The sequence below is a fragment of the Chrysochloris asiatica genome, unplaced genomic scaffold (genome assembly GCF_000296735.1).
Source record: "Chrysochloris asiatica unplaced genomic scaffold, ChrAsi1.0 scaffold00020, whole genome shotgun sequence".
NCBI lineage: Eukaryota > Metazoa > Chordata > Mammalia > Afrosoricida > Chrysochloridae > Chrysochloris > Chrysochloris asiatica.
In genome coordinates this window covers 29,227,863-29,245,771 of record NW_006408538.1, presented here as the reverse complement: position 1 = coordinate 29,245,771, position 17,909 = coordinate 29,227,863, and the positions used below count along the sequence as shown (strand labels likewise).

The window sequence follows — 17,909 nt, the reverse complement described above, 5'->3', positions numbered from 1 at the left end:
TTTATTCCTATATTTTTACCTTCTTTCATAGTGTTATTATTTTGACCTTTGATTGGCCTCACAAGTCCTCTGAATTTGTAATTTTATTGTGTTCTGAACTCTGCTATCTATTGACTGAGTTCTGGGTGATGTTGCCATGTCTGTCAGTCTCTGATTGGTGTCTGTTCTTGTTGGTTTTCATTCCAAAGAATTCCCTTTATGATGTTTTGAAGCTGTGGATTGGCTTAGACAAAATATGTTAGCTTTTGTTTATCCTGGAATGCTTTGATTTCACCATTGTATTTGATTGACAGTTTTGCTGGGTAGACAATTCTTGGTTGGCAGTTTTATTTTATTTTTTTTCTTTTAGGGTTTTGTATATGTCTCCCCATTGCCTTCTTGCCAGAATGGTTTCTGCTGAGAAGTCAGAGCTTAATCTGATTTACTTACCTTTGTAGGTAACATTTCTCTTTTCTCTGGATGCTTTTAGGATTCTCTCCTTGTCTTTGATTTTGGAGAGCTTGCTTATGATATGTCTTGGTGATTTTCTTTTGGCATCTATCCTTCCTGGGGTTCATTCAGATTCTTTAATGTTTATCTTCTCATCCTTCAAGATGTTAGGGAAATTTTCTTCCAGCAGTTCTTCACTTATCTCTTCTGTGGACTTCTGCAATTCTTCGTGTTCTAGAATGCCAATAATTCTTAAGTTATTCCTCTTCATGTTATCCAGCATGAATCTTAGACTCTCTTCCAATTTTTTTTAAATCCTTTTTGCTGCTTGCTCTTCTATCTTAGCAGTATTGAAAGATTTTTCTTCTAGCTTTCTGTTTTTGGCTTCCATCTCTTCAATTCCACTCCTTTGCCCTGTCAGTGTATTTTCCATTTCTGATATTTTATTATTAATCATTTGGACCTCTTTTTGCAGGATGTGAATTGTTTACAATGGTATATATATATTGTTTGCTAGTATAGCACTTTCCTGACTTCTTCTTTATTTTCCTCTACTGCTCTGTGGAGTGTTTAGATTTGTCTCCATGTCATTCTTCTGAATTCCTTCTCAGGTAGATCCAAACTGTGATCTTTTTCTAATGGTAAGTCTGTGTCTGCCCCCAGCTCATTTGTCTCAGTTACTCTTCAGTTTTTGGACATGTGCTGAGATATTTTGTTGTTTTTTCCTGGTCATTTTCAATAGTTAGATGCATTTTCAATGATTGAATGAATGCATGTTGCTGTGTTGTTAAGCTTACTGAGTGTCTCCTGGTGGATGTGATCTGGAGATAGGCTTCCCATTTCACATCTTTTATTACTCAGTTGCAAGCTATTTTAGCAAGTGTTGGCTATCTGTGTAGTGCCTAGCAGCTGGTATTGGCTCCTGTCTGTATGGTGGGATATTATGGTGTATGCTTGTAGCTTGGCTATATGGCCACTATTGCTGTCTCTTCTTGGGTAATGTAGGGAGAGAAAGCTCCCACCCCCAGAAAAAAAGTGAGACCAAAAGGACCAAAAACAGAAACAATATAAAATCAGAGACAAAAACCACCACTTAAAAACAAAAATAAAACCAAAGCTGACTGTCCAGTAGCCTTTGCTGTACAGGTGAGTGCACATGCACAGTAGAACCTCCAATGGTGGGTGGGGGTGTCCACTCACTCAGGCCCCTCTTCTAGTCACCACTGGAAGTACACAGATAGATACTGAGAAATGAATGGAAGAAAGTTTGTCCATTGTTTTTATCTCTGAAGGTCAGCTAGGTATCTGCGTATGCACAATGTAATTCTCAAAATAACTGCATCCTTGTATATAGTAGTTGGTATTGGCTCTTGCCTTTTTTGTTGGGGGTTTATAAGGTACACATATGGGTTGGCTGTATGGCCAGACCTGCTGTCTCTTGTTAGGTAAAGCAGGAATAAAGGGTTCCACCTAGATCAACTTTAAGGCTGAGTGCCTGAGTCAGACATCATAAGAAGCAGCCAAAGGATTAGTTTGTGGGACTACTGGGGCTCTCAGGGATTTCCTTTCTGTGCCATGGGAAAACTGTGGGCGCAACGCTGGACCCTTTTGGGGGTGCACTCCCACCTGCCTGAAGGTGTCTGGGCTGGGCAGAGAGGGTGTGGCAGGGGAAAGGAAGCAAAAAAAAAAAGTGCAGAAAGCCAGAAAGCCATCACACCTCTTTTTCCAGACACTGCTCCATGGCTCCAGCACTGTATCAGCCTGGCTGGGGCCCCACCCTCTGATCTCAGCCCTGGCCGAGATGCCCGCAGGCAGCATCCCGATTGATTTAGAAATTGCCGTGTATTCCCGCTACAGTCAGATTTCTCCACCGGTTGGCACAGAAAACTGATGCCCCCATTTTATATTAGATCCAAAGCTCTTGAACTTCTCCAGGAACGCACCTTCTCTGTTTTTTTTTTTTTTTTTTGCACTTCTGCTGAGGAGCCTCCCCTACCTGTCTCTGCTTCTCCGTCTCCATTATCAGTACATCTTGATTAAGTGGTTGATCAATTTCTGATTGAAGGAATTAGAATTTTTCAGTTTCATGATGACTAGCTTTAGGGATTCGTGTGTAAATTTGAATAGTAGTAGTATTAACTGGTCTTCTGTGTACCCATATGGATATTATCCTATCACAAACAGCATTGTACTTCGAGATATAGCTTGAAATATGTTTTCTGATGATGAATGCTACATCATTCCTATTGAATTTGTTGTTCCTGACATAGTAAACCATATGAATGTTAAATTCAAAATGGCAAATACCAGTCCATTTCAGTCCTGATAATCATTATTAGGACAGAATCCTAATATTAGATAATCATTATTAGGATAGAAGCCTAATATTAGCAGAAAAGGTCCCCCCTGTGTATCCACAGAGACAAATGATGTCCAGAAATTCCCAAGGTTAGGTGACACGGTTACTGGCAGCAGGAAGCAAGAGGGGAACTTGGTGGGGCTGGGGCTCTTTGGAAAACTATGATTGAGAGTCATTTTCTAACATTGCCTCACAGTAAGAGTAACTAGGGTGGGGATTCCATCTAGGTGGAATTATAATGATTATTTTGCTACTGTTTTTTTCAGAGGGGTATATGTGAATTCTTTAGAGTGCCTGGAACACAGCATATGGGAGAAGCGTTTAAAATGAACTTTATTTTTATAACAGCCAACTCTTAATTCATCCAACAGTAATTTATTTGAGCACCTTATATATGCAAGACATTGGACTAAGCATAAATAGAACAGAGAAAACAAATCATGTCTCTTAGAAGAACTAAGTTGTCCTGATACACAGTTGCTATCTGGTGTGAAAGCTCCAAGCTGGGCACAGGGAGGAAGCCTCACAGGCCTGCTCTGTGTAGGAGGGTTCCCTGGGGGTACTGAAACACTTTGAATCAAGTTTGAGATTCACTAAAGATAGAGTAACTGGGGGAAACACAGAGAAACTTTTCTAATGGGGCCCACCCTGGGGGAGTCTTTGATTTAAAGCAAATCCATGCAAGCCAGCCCTGAGGGGTAAGACCCTGGAAGCCTGTCTTGGAGTCTAGAAACCAAGCTCTGGATCTAGATACAACACTTTCTAGTTTGAAGCCTGGCCCCAGTGGGCCCCTCAGATGGCCACACTGTTGGGAATCCGGTCTGGAGACAAGTAGTAATAGGGTAGCTTTTTCTTCTTGTTGCGCTCTGCGATCACGCTAACGATGGTCTCCAGGTTCTTACGGAAGCGGGCCATGGCCTCCTTCACAGGTTTCTCAATGAAATGCTCCTCAGGATACATGCCCAGGAACAACTGATGCCGCAGTAGGGAGACAGAAACATTAATCTGTGACAAGACCATGCAGACTGACAGACCTTGCATCCACTTCCAAGGGTCATGGTCATCGGGAAAGCAAATGCCCCTGGAACCAGCTTTCCACATGGAAACCTGCGGTGGGGCCTTATCGGCATATGGGAACACCAGGAAACTCAGTGGTTACCCTTGGCACCAGGGAGAGCACTTGCAATGGCGGCAGTGACTGCCAGGGAAGCAGTCCTCCGTGCTCTCCTGCCTGTCCTTCTGGGCCTCTCCCTGTGCCTTGCCCGTCACAATCCTTACCTTTCATCAGGAACACGTGAGGGTGAGGAGTCAGCTTAAACTCGACTGCAACACAGGACGTCACCCACTTCCCTCCCTACCAAGGAGGGGTGCGGGCGGGCCAGCGCCACCTGGGCCTCACCTCGTTCTCCTGGAACTGGCTCAGCGCCCACACTGCCCCCAGATGCCAGCAGGAACGACCGCGGTCCGGGAGAGTCTCCACAATCTGCTCAATGGTGACCACGCCCTTGGCCTTCGGCGGCGGGGCCCGCATGGTCGGCGGAGCGTTAGGGATCCAGGAGCACCAGTCATACTGCCAGGACAGGCACGGACACGCGTGGGCATGCACCCCTTGTGGCCCAGGCTCCTGCCTTCTGGGGCTTCTTCAGAAGGGCCCTCTGTCCTCTTCCCTTCACCCCACCTCCAGCTTAGCCCCTGGTTTTAGCCTTCTGAGTCCTTGAGGCGCCTGAACCAGGTCCCCTGAGGCTGCCTGAATGTCTGCCCTCAGCTGTCTTAGCCGAGGTTTGTCCAGGATGACTGTGAAGCCCGGTGGGAGGGGGTGGGCCGTCCTCCACCCCACCACCCCACCTCCAGGAGTTCTGGTGTGGTGCTGTAGGATCAGTTGTTCAAACCCACCAGCCGCTCCTCGGGAACCCTATATAGGGTCTCTGTGAGACGGCACGTAACAACAACACAGGTGACTTTGACGATGCCCGCCCCGGCAGGGGGTCATCCACGCCCACCCCCTCTCACCTGGCCAAAGTTCACGGCTGCGTGCTGGGCTGAGGCGGTGAAGATCACCACGGTCAGGTACTCTGACAACTTCTCTCTGGTCTTGATGGACTTGGGGAAGCCTGAGGCAGGAAACAGGGTCTGCTCAAGCCCACCCCTCCAAGAGGAAGGGCACATTTTTTCTGTGCCTGAGCCCTGGTACAGTACTGGGGAGGAGTGGGCAAGAAGCTGGAAGCTGGCTCCAGGGGAAGGGACAGAGGCCTGAGCCGGCTTTCTGATGTTTCGGACCCTTGCTCTCAGGGGCTGTGGGAAGCTGTATCTCCTGGGCAGACCCCATGAGGCAGAGATGCTCTGGGGACTCAGACCCCAGGGCCAAGAAGTGAGGGTAATGCCAAGGGCCAGTGTTGCTCTAGGAAGGTCAGTGGGGCAGTGAGATCAGGAGAAGGACTTAGGAGACCTGGCTGGGGTCCTCACCTGAGGTCTTCCTGCCCCGCATACCATACACATAAACATCCTTCAGAAAGTCCTGCAGCTCCTGGTCCTCCGCCACCACCTGGTCACTCTCATAGTAGATGCCCACCACCTCAGCTGTGAACCTGGCTCAGGAATGAGAGCCTCAGTCAGGAGTGGGGGACTGGGTCAGGGTCTTTAGAGCTGTGCCCGCAGGGAGTCAGGGCAGGACCCCATCATCCAATCATTTACTCCTTAATGCCCATCCCCACCAATGCCTCCATTCCTCCAGCAGTGTCCAGACAGCAGAGGTAGGCCTGCACATGCCCCCCATGCTATACCAGCCCCCCCCCTTCAAGACCACCTCCGCACCTGTTCTGAAGTGCTCTCTCTACCCCCGACCCCGGCTTGTACTCACTCCTTGATTGCTTCCCACACCAGCAGCCCATCGTCTCGGTAGAAGTAATAGGGAATGTTCTCTGTGCTGTCCATGCCCCTGGCCTTGATGGCCTCAGGGAAGCACAGGGAGCTGTAAGTCAGCTCCTGCATAGCCCGTTGTACCATCTGCACGTGACCACCGCCCCCTGTGGCATTGGCCTTGAATAGAGTAGAGGGAGAGTACACCATAAGTGGTCTTCCTTTCCTGCTACAGTTTACCCGTACATCCATGAGGAACTGGAGAAACTATACAGGGCAGGGGAGTGACCAGGAATGCAGGGGGCAGGCCCTGCAAGGTGGGACAGGAGGGATGTTTAGCTCACTGAAGATTCAGGGTAATGGAGATAGAATGGCTATTACAAGGAAGCATCTTTAGATCACAGTGTGGAGGCTGTTGATGTGGCCAAGTATTGACTGGGGGCAGCTGCAAGGGGTGGGACTGCCGGGGGAGTGAGCTGTCCTCTTGAGGAGTTCGGGTCGTAGGACCCTAGAACTAGCTGGACCTGTCTGTGCACTGGCCTCAAAGGTCTGCTTTTGGAGATAAAGGAGAGTACAGATGGCCGGCCTCACAGACCATGACCACTGCTGAGGGTTTGTGGTGGTGTGCTTAGGGGAGGCCTGGGGGGAAGCACAGAGGCATCTGGCCTCTCCTTTCACCTTCTACGCCATGTTCACACACCCACACACAAACATACACAAGGTTGCTGAGCAGACAACCCACTCAATTCTCAGGGGAGGACTTGGGTGCTGGGGTGCTAGAGATTGGCCCAGAGTGCTTACCTTGTCAAAGAGGCCATACTCGCAGATGAGCTGCTCACGGGCCTTGGTGTTGATGGCGATGGTGAACCGAACATGGGCTACCAGGAGCTGGTGGGGAAAAGCCCCTCCTCAGAGAGGGCCCAGCCAGGATCTCCTGACCAAAGGCCTCTAAGGCCCCTCAGCACCCACCCCACCTGGTCCACTGTGGAGAGACAAGTCTGGGAGGAAGTCTGGGTTGAGGATGCTGGTTGCCATGACTAACTACTTGAGACAAGAATCACCATGACAATAGTCAACACTTGCATAGTATGTGCTAGGCACTGTTTGAAATGCTCTATGGTGGTGGGGTGGCACTGAAGGATAAGCACTGGACTGCTAACTGAAAAGTGAGCAGTTCAAACCCATCAGCCATTCCTCAGAAACTCTATATGGGTTGCTATTGAGTCAGAACTGACTCGATGGTACTTAACAACATGGTGGATGTATGCTGTCCAGTCGGTTCCAACTCATAGCAACCCTGAATATGATTTCTGAGACTGTAAATCTTTATGAGAACAGAAAGTCTTATCTTTCTCTTGAGGAACAGCTAGTGGATTCGAACTTCTGACCTTGAGTTAGCAGCCAAACACATAGCTCACCACTTCACCAGGGTCCCTTAAATGCTCTATAGTTATTAGCTATTTTTATCTTCACAATAACCCTATGTGGCAGGTGTACTGCCTCATCAGGGGACCTGATCTGCTTTACAGATGAGGAAACTAAGATACATGTCTTTAGCCCAAAGCCTGTGGTTACCCCAGTAGCCAGTGCCGGTAGAATTTGGGAAGAGGGAAGGGCAGAGTCCGGGGAGGACACCATCTGGAATCAATCAAAGTGCCTTTCCAAAATCTGCGAGGCTAGGAGCTGCTATCTTCCTCAGGCAGCCCTGAGTCAGGGAGAGGGGATGCTCAGGGCCTCCTCTCAGTGCCCTCCTTCTTTCTCCCCAGGTCTTGTACCAGGATGGCCTCCCCATGAGGTGAAACAGTATTTGGTATACCTTGAAGATGGGGTGCACAGCAGGCAGGTGGCGGTACATGGCAATGCCAAAAACCTCAGATACCAGATGTGTGCGTAGAAGATGTGTGATAGTCTGGTGCATATGGAAGTCACTGGAACGCACCCAGATTTTGGCCAGAAGCCAGTCATATTTTGCATCCGACGGGAGAAAAATGGGGTTCTCGTCTCCGGGAACTTGGTTGAGCTGATACATTGGAGAAAGAAAAACATTTCAAGATTTCAGTCTACACTATATTTGTTGGAGAACCTGACCTTGCAGGAATTCCCAGAAAAATTAAATGTATTTAGCAGTGACTTTCCAATCATGAAAGCATGCAGAATGGATAAGAAAACAGGATCCTTCAATATACTGTTTGCCAGAGACACGCTTTACATAAAACACAAAATTAGACTTAAAAATCAAAGGATAGAAAAAACATTTCAAGCTAACGGTCATCAAAAATGAACAGGAATGACAAAAATTTCTAATAAAACAGACTTTAAAGCAAAAAATCTGCAAAAGAGACAGAAGGACATTATCTCATGAATAAAGGAAGAATTAAAGAGGGCATAACATTGGCCAAGTGGCAGCATCGATGGACTCAAGCGTGGCAACATTAGTGAGGTTGGCCCAGGGTCAGGCCTGCTGTGCATAATGTTGCTATGAGTCGGTACCGACTTGATGGCACCTAACAACAACAACAACCATAATAAATTCATTATGATTAAAGACAACTTTACCATAATAAATATCAATGCTTCCAATGAAGGAACTTCAAAATACATAAATTAAGCTCTAACAGAATGGAAAGAAATACACAACTCTACAATAATAGTTGTTGTTAAGCGCAGTTGAGTTGATTCCGACTCATAGCAACTCTATATTGGGTTTCCAAGGCTTAAAGTCGTCACGGGAGCAGAAAGTCTCATCTTTCTCCCATGGAGCAGCTGGCAAACTCAAACTGCAGAACTTGTGGTTCATAGTCCAGTGCTTATTGTATGGAGCCACCACATATCCCCAATAATAGTTGTTGTTGTTGTTAAGTACTGTGGAGTCGGTTCCGACTCATAGTGACCCTGCACAGGGTTTCCGAGGCTGTAAATCTTTACGGGAGCAGAATGCCTCATCTTTCTCCCGTGGAAACACTGGTAGTTTCGAACTACTGACCTTGAGGTTAGCAGCCCGATTCATAACCACTACACTACCAGAGCTCCTTAGTAGGAGAGTTTAATACATCACTTTTGATGAAAGATGGAACTAAAAAGAAATCCAGCAAACAGAAGAACTAAACAACACAATCCACCAACTTGACCTCATAGACTTATACAGAACACTCAAGCCAACGTCACATTATACATTTTTTTGTATGTATATATGGAACATACCATGTATTAGGGACTTCTGGTATGGCGCAAAGTCAGTTTGAACCATAAGGTCAGTGGTTCAAGCTTACCAGCTGTGCCTAGGAAACCCTATACAGGGTCACTGATGGGTCAGAACCAACTCTATGGCACTTAACAAAAACAATCATGTGTTAAGCCACAAAGAAGGATGAAGTCTGAGGCAGGCACAATGAGGAATGCAAGATTTAAAGGCAACAGAGCAAATACTGTGATCATGCCATCCTGCATTGGCTGATCTATGGGTAGACACATTTGCCTTTAGACTTTGTTTATGGTGTATTTTATCATTTCATTATTCAAAGAATTACATAATCAAATCGATTTATCTTTTACAAAATTGACTTCATGCTTTCACTTTAAAAATTCTCCTTAATCCTCTATGTTATATGTAGTTCTCCTAAAATCTCTTTGATTTTTAAAAACATTGACATCTTTATCTGGAATTTTATTTTTGTAAATGGGGTCCAACTTAATTGTTTCCTTTTGTATAGGAGTTGGGATAAAAAGCAGTTATCATGAAGTTGGTTCTGACTCGGGGAAAGCCCATGCATGTCAGACTCGGACTGTGTGTAGACGGTTTATTCAGTGGCCGATCTTTTTTGGAAGTAGATTGCCAGGATTTCCTTCCAAGGTACCTCTGCGTGGACATGAACAGCCACCTTTTTGATTATTAGTTATTAGAAACCACATCACTCAGGGACTGATAATGGAGCAGTTATGGTAACACCATTTAAATACCATTCTATCTCACTGAGCTGAAAACCCCACTTCGGTCATATATTAAATTCCGATTTCTGGACCCTTTCTGTCTCGTCCACTGATCTGTGTGTTTGTCCTTGTCCTGAGAGTATACTTAATATTCATCAGGGAGAGCAACACCGCTGTGTTTCTCTTTTGCAAAACTTTTATTTTTACTATTTTTGGAGATTTTTTTTCATATTAATCTTAGAATTATTTCATTTGGTTTTCTCACCCCCTCATTAATAAAAAAAAGAGGAAAACTTATTGAAAAATTAATTGGAAGTGTACTAAGTCATTGCTGTTGTTGTTGTTGTTATGAGCCATCAAGTTTGTTCCAACTCATAGTGACTCTGTATAGGGTTTCCAAGGAGTGGCCGGTGAGTTTGAACTGCTGATCTTGTGGTTCAAACTGACCTTGTGGTCCAGTGTATAACAAAATTGGTAGAACTGATATTTTTATAAAATTTTCTTCTTCAATAATGTCTATTGAGATATCATTTTATATCCTTTAAATTGATTTTATAGTTTTTTCATATGGGTATTATATTTTATTGTTATCATGGGGGAAAGCTGTTGATATTTCTAGGGGTTATATGGGATAGTCACCTTGCTAAATGAACTCATTAATTCTAAAAGTGTTTAGAAAAATTAGAGTCATTCTAGGTCCATCTGGACATGTTGCTACAAGGCACCAGTCCCCTGGAAAAGGACATCAAGCTTGGTAAAGTAGAAGGCCCACAAAAAAAGATGAGGATCCTCAGAGAGATGGGCTGACACCACGGCAGGAGCACTGGGTTCAAATGAACAATGGTGAGGGGGTGCAGGACCAGGTGATGTTCCTTCTGCCAGGTATAGGTTTGCTCTGATCCAACGGCACCTTACAATAACAGCTCCATCCTCATATCATTCCATAAAAAAAGATCATTTTCTGTGTTGTTTAATCTCTTGTTTTATAACATGTGCTCTTTTTTGCTGACCCTCTACTTTACCAAGCATGCTGTCCTTCTCCAGGGACCAGTCCCTCCTGATGATGTGTCCACAGTATGTGAGAAGAAGTCTCAACATCTTTGCTGTTAAGGAGCATTCTGACTCTACTTCTTTCAACACAGGTTTATTTGTTCTTCTTGAAGTTTATGATATATTTAATATTCTTCACCTGAGAGGACCTCCAAAACAGCATTGAGTAACAATAGTAATACCAACATTCCTTTCTTATCCATGACTTTAATGGAAATGGTTTTAGGGTTGTACCTTTTGAATGTTTGCTGTCTTTATCATATGTAAGTAGCTTCCTTTTCTTTTATTGGATTTTATTAGTTTTCATGTCAACCAATACAATCAGGAATTTTTTCCTTATTGGGGGAATTAATTATGCTGGTAGCTTTACTGATATTGGAAGACTTCCACAGTTGGAATAGACCCTCCTTGGTTATAACATATTAGTTATTTATTACACAGTTGCAGTCCATTTGTGGATATCTTTTTAGTTTTGTGTCTATCTTTGTAAATTAGGTGAGCTTTCAGCTTTCTTTTTCGTCCTGTCCAGACCAGATTTTGGCAGTCAAATTTTCTGGTTTCATAGAATGAATTTGGGGTGGAAACAGTGTAGTGAGCACCGGGATCACCTGCTATCTGAAGGCTGACTATAGCTCAGCCCTTTATAACATGGACTTCCCATCAGTGTAGACTTCAACAACTTGCCACTGCTTCTGTGGAAACAGATCTGTTTTCTATAGCTTCTTATAATAATATTTGGTTTTCTATGTTATTATCCATTTCCTCTACCTTTTCTAATTTGTTATTGTTGTTAAGTGCCATTTAGTCAGTTCTGACTCATCTGACCCTATATAGATCTCTGAGGAAGTGACTGGTGAGTTTGAACCACCAACCTTGTGGTCAAACTGATTTTGTAATCTAGTGCAGTGTCCTTCAGAGTCACACTTTTGCTCTTCTTTTTTCTTTCATCAAGAAAGTTATCTGTTTTATTTTGTTTTGTTCCTTTCTAACAACCAGATATCACATTTGGATATTAGAGTTTTTCTTTTACCTGGGTATTCCTAATTTCTAAGAACTTCTATTCAAATAATCAAATCCAGTCCTACATAACCTTGGAAGGAAGGCATTATCTTCATTTCCAGGAGAGGAAAGAGGATCTGGCACATTCTGTGACTTGCCCAAGGTCCCAACTGGCAGTTAAAACTGAAGTCGGGCAGCAGCCCTCTTCTTCCATTGCCTGTCATTCTTACCTCCTACTCCTCTCAGACAGGAGCTCCATTCAGGAAGGCACACCTCCTTTGTGCTTTCAGATATATAACATGTTGAGGGCAGTGCAGAATCTAGAGCCATGCAGCAGGCTTTGAACCCTAGCTCTGCTGTTGCTGTGCCCCACGTTCCTAAGCTGCATAAAATGATCAATAGCTGTAATACCCTCCATTCATAGAGAGTTGTGTGGTGGTCACATGAATAAAGATGGGTCCTTATCACATGCTCTTATGGTCAAATGCATTTCAGGATTTTTAGCATTTTAGCAGTGTGGCACTGTAGGATCAGCACTGGGCTGTGAACCACAATGTCAGTAGTTCAGACCCAAAGGCTGCTCCTCGAAAGCCCCATACAGGGTAGCTATGAGTTGGTGCCGACTTGACAGCACTTAACAACAACAACACCAGTTATGTGAAAACCCTACCAGATTTAGGGCAGCACATTTTACAATCAAACATGCTAATATTTCTGCAGTGATACATACATTTTTTCCCATTGTTAAGGATACCATTTATTAATAGCATCTTCTACAGTCCTTCTCCATGTCTGGTAGCACAGTGATTATGAATCGGGCTGCTAATCTCATGGTCAGCAGTTCGAAGCTACCAGCTGTTCTGCGGGAGAAAGATGAGGCTTTCTGCTCCCGTAAAGATTTATGGAGTCCTGGTGTGGTGCTGTGGGTTAAGGCACCAGACTGCAAAGCCATTTGAACTGCAAGGGTGGCGGTTCAAGCTCACCTGCTGCTCCTCAGAAACCCCATACAGGGTCGCTGTGGTTCGGAGTTGAGTCAGTGGCACTTAACAACAACAACAGTCCTGGTGTGGTGCTGTGGGTTAATGTGCTGGATTGCAAAGTCAGTTTGAACTGCAAGGTGGGTGGTTCAAGTTCACAAGCCGCTCATTGGAAACCCTATACAGGGTTGCTATGTGTCAGAACCAATTCGATGGCCCTTAACAACAACAACAACAAACAGTCCTTGGTACAATCGACTAGTGTGCTCATTAGTGATTTGAGTCTACCAGAGGTGCTTCAGAAGAAAGGGCTGGCAATCTAATGTTGAAAAATCAGCTCTACTCTGACACATAGAGGGTCACCAGGACACAGAGTTAACTTGATGGTGAGAGCAACTTATAAATATCTTCAGGACCAGGTTGCTACCAATGCATTTGCTTCCAATTTCCAAAACCTTTCAGTTTTCAAGATTGTATAGATCTCAGAATAGGGGTCAGAGGTTGTGATCTGTGCATGTTAACCCGTGGACTCATACTTAGCAAGTGGTGCTTGATAAATGCCAGTTACTGTTCGGACCTTGAGCACCCAAACCTGGTTGATGACCCATACCGGCACCTCATGGGACTTACAGCAGTCTCTCCCTCACCCCCATAGATCCACACCAAGGCCTCCTCCTGGGCAATCCAATTCACTGGGAGGTGGTTCTGGCCTTAGATCCTGTTTCTGCTGCCTGTATTTCAGCTTCCATGGTGTCAGAGAGGACTGGCGCTTTGAAGGAAGCAGGTGGGAACAGGCAGAGAATCTGTCTCCCAAGAATCCTCCACCACATTTTTGATGGAGGCAAGAGCCATGGGAACTTGGATGGGAGCACACTGAGGACTAGTACTGACCTGGCTCTGGGCCCCCATGGGCTGCCTTGGCTTCCAGCTCAATTCACAGGTGTCCTGCCCTGCCTTGCCCTACCAGTATTTGGATTTGGGTCACCTGATTGGAGGGCTGGGCTTGAATGAGGTAGTATCCCTTACCAAGGCAGGTCCCCCTCAGAGGCTGAGGTGTAGGCAGATTCCCTTTCCCTCCCAGAACCTTAAACATTGGCCAAAGTGTGCCAAAGGGGAGTCAGGCAAGGCCTACCTGGATTGCGATGGGAACAATTTTGTTGGCTAGATTCTTATACAACAAGCAGATAGGCGCAGCCAGGAACTGCATCGTACATGGGTCTGTTTTGTTGGCATCAATGCCATCCAGCAACTCAAAGTCCACGATGAAAATGTTTCCTTGCTATGGGAGACAGGAGGAATATACCCTTTCATCATTTATCTACTATCTCATTATCCAATATTTCACATTTATGACAATAGTGAAACAACTGTTCTTTGAGTATCATATGCATTTACAGCACACATCTGGCAGCAAAGCATGCTGAGGTGGGATTAGGTGTCAAGTTGGCTGGAACATGGTTCTCGGTGGTTTGACAGTTACGTAATGATGCAAATTGGGAGTGATGTAATTTCGTAGCTATCTCCTTTTGTGATCTAATATGGTTATCCCATGACGACCTGGTCTTTGGAACCAAACCATGTCAATAAGTGAGAAGATAAGTCGGTCCACTTCAGTTTCAGCCAAAGATGGACCTTGGAGAGGGTAGGGCAGACTTGGGAGGTCCTGAGACGCTCAGGGCTATTCATAAGTTAGTGTATTTTGTCCTTACTCAAAGGCTGAAGTTAGATCAGCCAGAGTCACAGGAGAGTTTTTATGGATTGGGGAGTCCTGTACAGTGATAAAATGAAACCTTAACCAAACCATTGGCATTGGATTGATTCCAACTCATAGTCAATATGGAAGCAGACTGCCTCATCTTTCTTCTGCAGAGCGCTAGTGAGTTTGAAATACCAGTCTTTCAATTAGCCACTAAGTGCTCAACCGTTGCAACACCAAGGCTAAATAGTAGTGGTCAGTGTTACACCCGAAACCTGTTTCCCCCCATGAATGGCGTTGCAAGCCTACCTAGTGTGGTAATTTGATAAGAAGGAAGCAGATTGAGTTTAGATGAAGAGATGAAATAGTCAAATCCAAAAGTAGTGCTGTCAAACTTCATTTACATAAAGTACACAACCAGGCAGACTACCCACAGGAGTCAGAAGTTAGACTAAGAGCCACTCTTGGGAGGATGAGGCTGCTGCTGCTGGCGGGCCTATGGGATGTCGATGTGCTCTGGGTCTTGATCGGCAGCTGGTGACACAAGCAGGTTGCTTTGTGAAAACACCTCAAGCTTGCTGACGATTGTGGATTGAATTATGCCCACTAACGGATACATTCAAGTCTGTGACTTGACTGTGAATTTATTTGGAAATAGGGTATTTACAGAGGCAATTAGTTAAATTAATATGAGCTTATAGTGGAGTAAGCAACCCAAAGGAACCCTCAGTTATCAAGTTGATTCCAATTCCTAGGAATTACAGGGCAGAATTGAAGGTCCCAGGGGGCTCCCACGGCAGGCGTCACAGCTTTATGGAGCAGATCACCACGTCTTTCTCCAGCACAGCAACTGCTGGGTTAAAGCAGCCAAGCTTTCATTGAGCAGTCAAGTGCTTAACCACTGCACCACCAGAGCTCATTGACTGGAGCAAGGTGAGCCCAAATAATATGGCTGGTGCCCTTATAAAGGGGGAGACTAGACTCAGACACAAATACCAATGGAAGGTGACCATGTGAAGACAGAGGCAGGGATTGGAATGAGGCTGCAACCACATGCCGAAGAATGCCACAGAATGCCAAGGGAAAGGCATATGATACAAGGCAGGTCAGAATAAAATGATGGAGGCAGGGAAGACACGTGGAAGATGCAAGAGTTAAAGGCAACAGAGGTAAATACTGTTATATACACAATCCTGCAATAATGGTGATCTAGGAGTCAATGCGTGGATAGACACACAAGCTGACCAGGTGTGGGAAGGAGTGTATTAATATGCACATGAATATACATAGGTTTGACAGATGATATTTATACACGTATATTTACCTTTGCTGCAAACATATCCAGAAATGTGATGGAGCACACTGTGGGAAAATTTATGAAAAATTCACAGAAATAACCAAATACCTTGAGGGAAGGAGTTGCTTGGTCCTGGGGACTCAGGACCATAGTCTTTGGAGACATCAAGGTCAGCTGGCATAGCATAATCAACACCAGAAACAGTTTACATCGTACTGCCTTAGTTTTCTAGTGCTTCTCTAATAGAAATACCACAGATGGATGGCTTTAACAAACAGAAATGTATTCTTTCATGGTTTGTTGTTAGGTGCCATTGAGTCACTACTGACTCATAGCGACCCTATGTACAACAGAACAAAACACTGCCCAGTCCTGGGCCAACCTCAAATTTGTTGCCACACTTGAGTCTATTGATGCTGCCACTTTACCAATGCATCTCACTGGGGGTCTTCCTTTTTTTCTCTGACCCTCCACCTTACCAAACATTATATCCTCCTCTATGGTCCCTACTGACAATATGTCCAAAGTACGAGAGACAAAGTTTAGCCATCCTGGCCTCCAAGGAGCACTCTGGCTGCACTTCTTCCAACATAGATTTATTGGTTCTTTTGGCAGTCCATGGCACTTTCAGTATTCTCCTCCAACACCACAACTCAAAGGCATCAATTCTTCTACGGTCTTCCTTATCCACTGTCCAGCTTTGCTTACATATGAGGTTATTGAAAATACTATGGCTCGTGTCAGGCACACCTTAGTCCTCAAGCTGACATCTTTGCTCTTCAACACTTTAAAAAGGTCTTGTGCAACAGATTTGCCTAATGCAATACGTCATTTGATTTCATGGTTTGTTGTTGTTTTCAGGTGCCATCGAGTCAGAACCGACTCATAGCACAGCAGAACGAAACAATGTCCGATCCTGGGCCAACCTCACTACCACTGCCACACTTGACGCCATCAATGATGCCACGTGGCATCTCGTTGGAGGTCTTTTTCTCTTTCTCTGACCCTCCATCTTACTCAGCATGACATCCTTCTCCAGTGACTGTTCCTTCCTGACAATATGTCCAAAGTATGAGAGACAAAGTTTAGCCATCTTGGCTCCAAGGAGCACTCTGGCTGCACCTGTTCCAAAACAGATCTATTGGTTCTTTTGGCAGTCCATGGCACTTTCAGTATTCTCCTCCAACACCACAACTCAAAGGCATCAATTCTTCTATGATCTTCCTTATTCACTGTCCAGCTTTTGCATCCATATGAGGTTATTGCAAATACCATGGCTTGGGTCAGGGTGCACCTTAGTCCTCAAGCTGACATCTCTACTCTTCAGTACTTTAAAAAGTTCCTGTGGGTTTATCTTGGAAATGGATGAAGTTAGTATCCCAGCTTCACAAATATGAAAACTGAAGAGCAAAGAGATTTAGCTGATGTTCCGAACCATGTGGCCTGCTAAACCCGGAAGGAGTTTGGAGAGGAAGGAAAAGGAATAGATCCGAAATCTTGAAACACATCTTGTTTCTTCAAAAATACTTGGAGAGGACTTCCAGCATTTCCCTGACCGGGCAGCACAGGTGCACGGGCTCCAGGGAAGGGTGGGTGGTATCGCACAGAGGAGATCCCCGCTGGGTAGACAGACAGCCTTTGGGCAAACATAAGACTTTAGCCTCCAATATTGTGGACTTGCTTTTTTGAAGGGTCGATCTGCTGGGGAGTTGTGGACATTTTGGGCCTCTGCTTGCCTGCACTCGCCTGCGCTTGGTTCCCACTCCAGGACTGCACGCAGGGCTTGAGCGGACCCGTTTGGAGGGCGGGTGCGCCCAGAGAGCCAGCGGGGCCACAGGAACTGGCACGGTCCTTTGTGAGGGGTGGAGGGCCTCATTGCCAAGGGAGGCGTTGTCGGGTCGAGTGCCCATGGCGCAGGGAAACAGAAAGAGGCATTTTTTGACGTAGTCAGACAGGGACGCCATCTGCCTGCAGCCACGAATCCCGCCCTACACCCCCTCTGCCAATGCTAGCCCTCTGCCCAACCCCCGAGGCTCAGGCCCACCCATCATGGCACAAGCCAGCACAAGCGGAGACGCTGAGGTGAGTTTTTACCATCTGCAACAAGGCAGTCATGCTGTGGCTCTGCGGGTTAAGGGACCAGACTGCAGAACCTTTTCAACTGCAAGGTCGGTGGTTCGAGCCCACCAGCTGCTCTTTAGAAACCCTATACAGGGTCCTTTTTTTTTTTCTTTTTGTGTGTGGGTGTGTGACTAGAGATTGCCTTTATTAATCTCGTTGTTTTTTCTGATGCTGAATTCTTCTTCTTTTTTTTGTCTT

At 45.4% G+C, this 17,909-nt stretch overlaps 1 protein-coding gene across 3 annotated transcripts in view; it reads right to left on the bottom strand.

The window, feature by feature from the left end:
• Positions 1-3,546: 3,546 nt before the first annotated feature.
• ALOX5 (arachidonate 5-lipoxygenase) overlaps positions 3,547-17,909 on the bottom strand; it is an 81,108-nt gene continuing 66,745 nt past the window's right edge. Inside the window, exons 7-14 of one of the 3 annotated variants that reach the window (XM_006837450.1) lie at positions 13,730-13,876; positions 7,461-7,664; positions 6,446-6,532; positions 5,646-5,824; positions 5,252-5,373; positions 4,799-4,899; positions 4,188-4,358; positions 3,547-3,760 (exon numbers count right to left, since the gene is read on the bottom strand). In XM_006837450.1, coding sequence (XP_006837513.1) covers positions 3,581-3,760; positions 4,188-4,358; positions 4,799-4,899; positions 5,252-5,373; positions 5,646-5,824; positions 6,446-6,532; positions 7,461-7,664; positions 13,730-13,876 — 1,191 coding nt within the window. In that variant the 3' untranslated portion in view covers positions 3,547-3,580. The remainder of the gene's footprint in view (positions 3,761-4,187; positions 4,359-4,798; positions 4,900-5,251; positions 5,374-5,645; positions 5,825-6,445; positions 6,533-7,460; positions 7,665-13,729; positions 13,877-17,909) is intronic. The other 2 variants (XM_006837451.1, XM_006837452.1) reach the window with 2 other exon arrangements.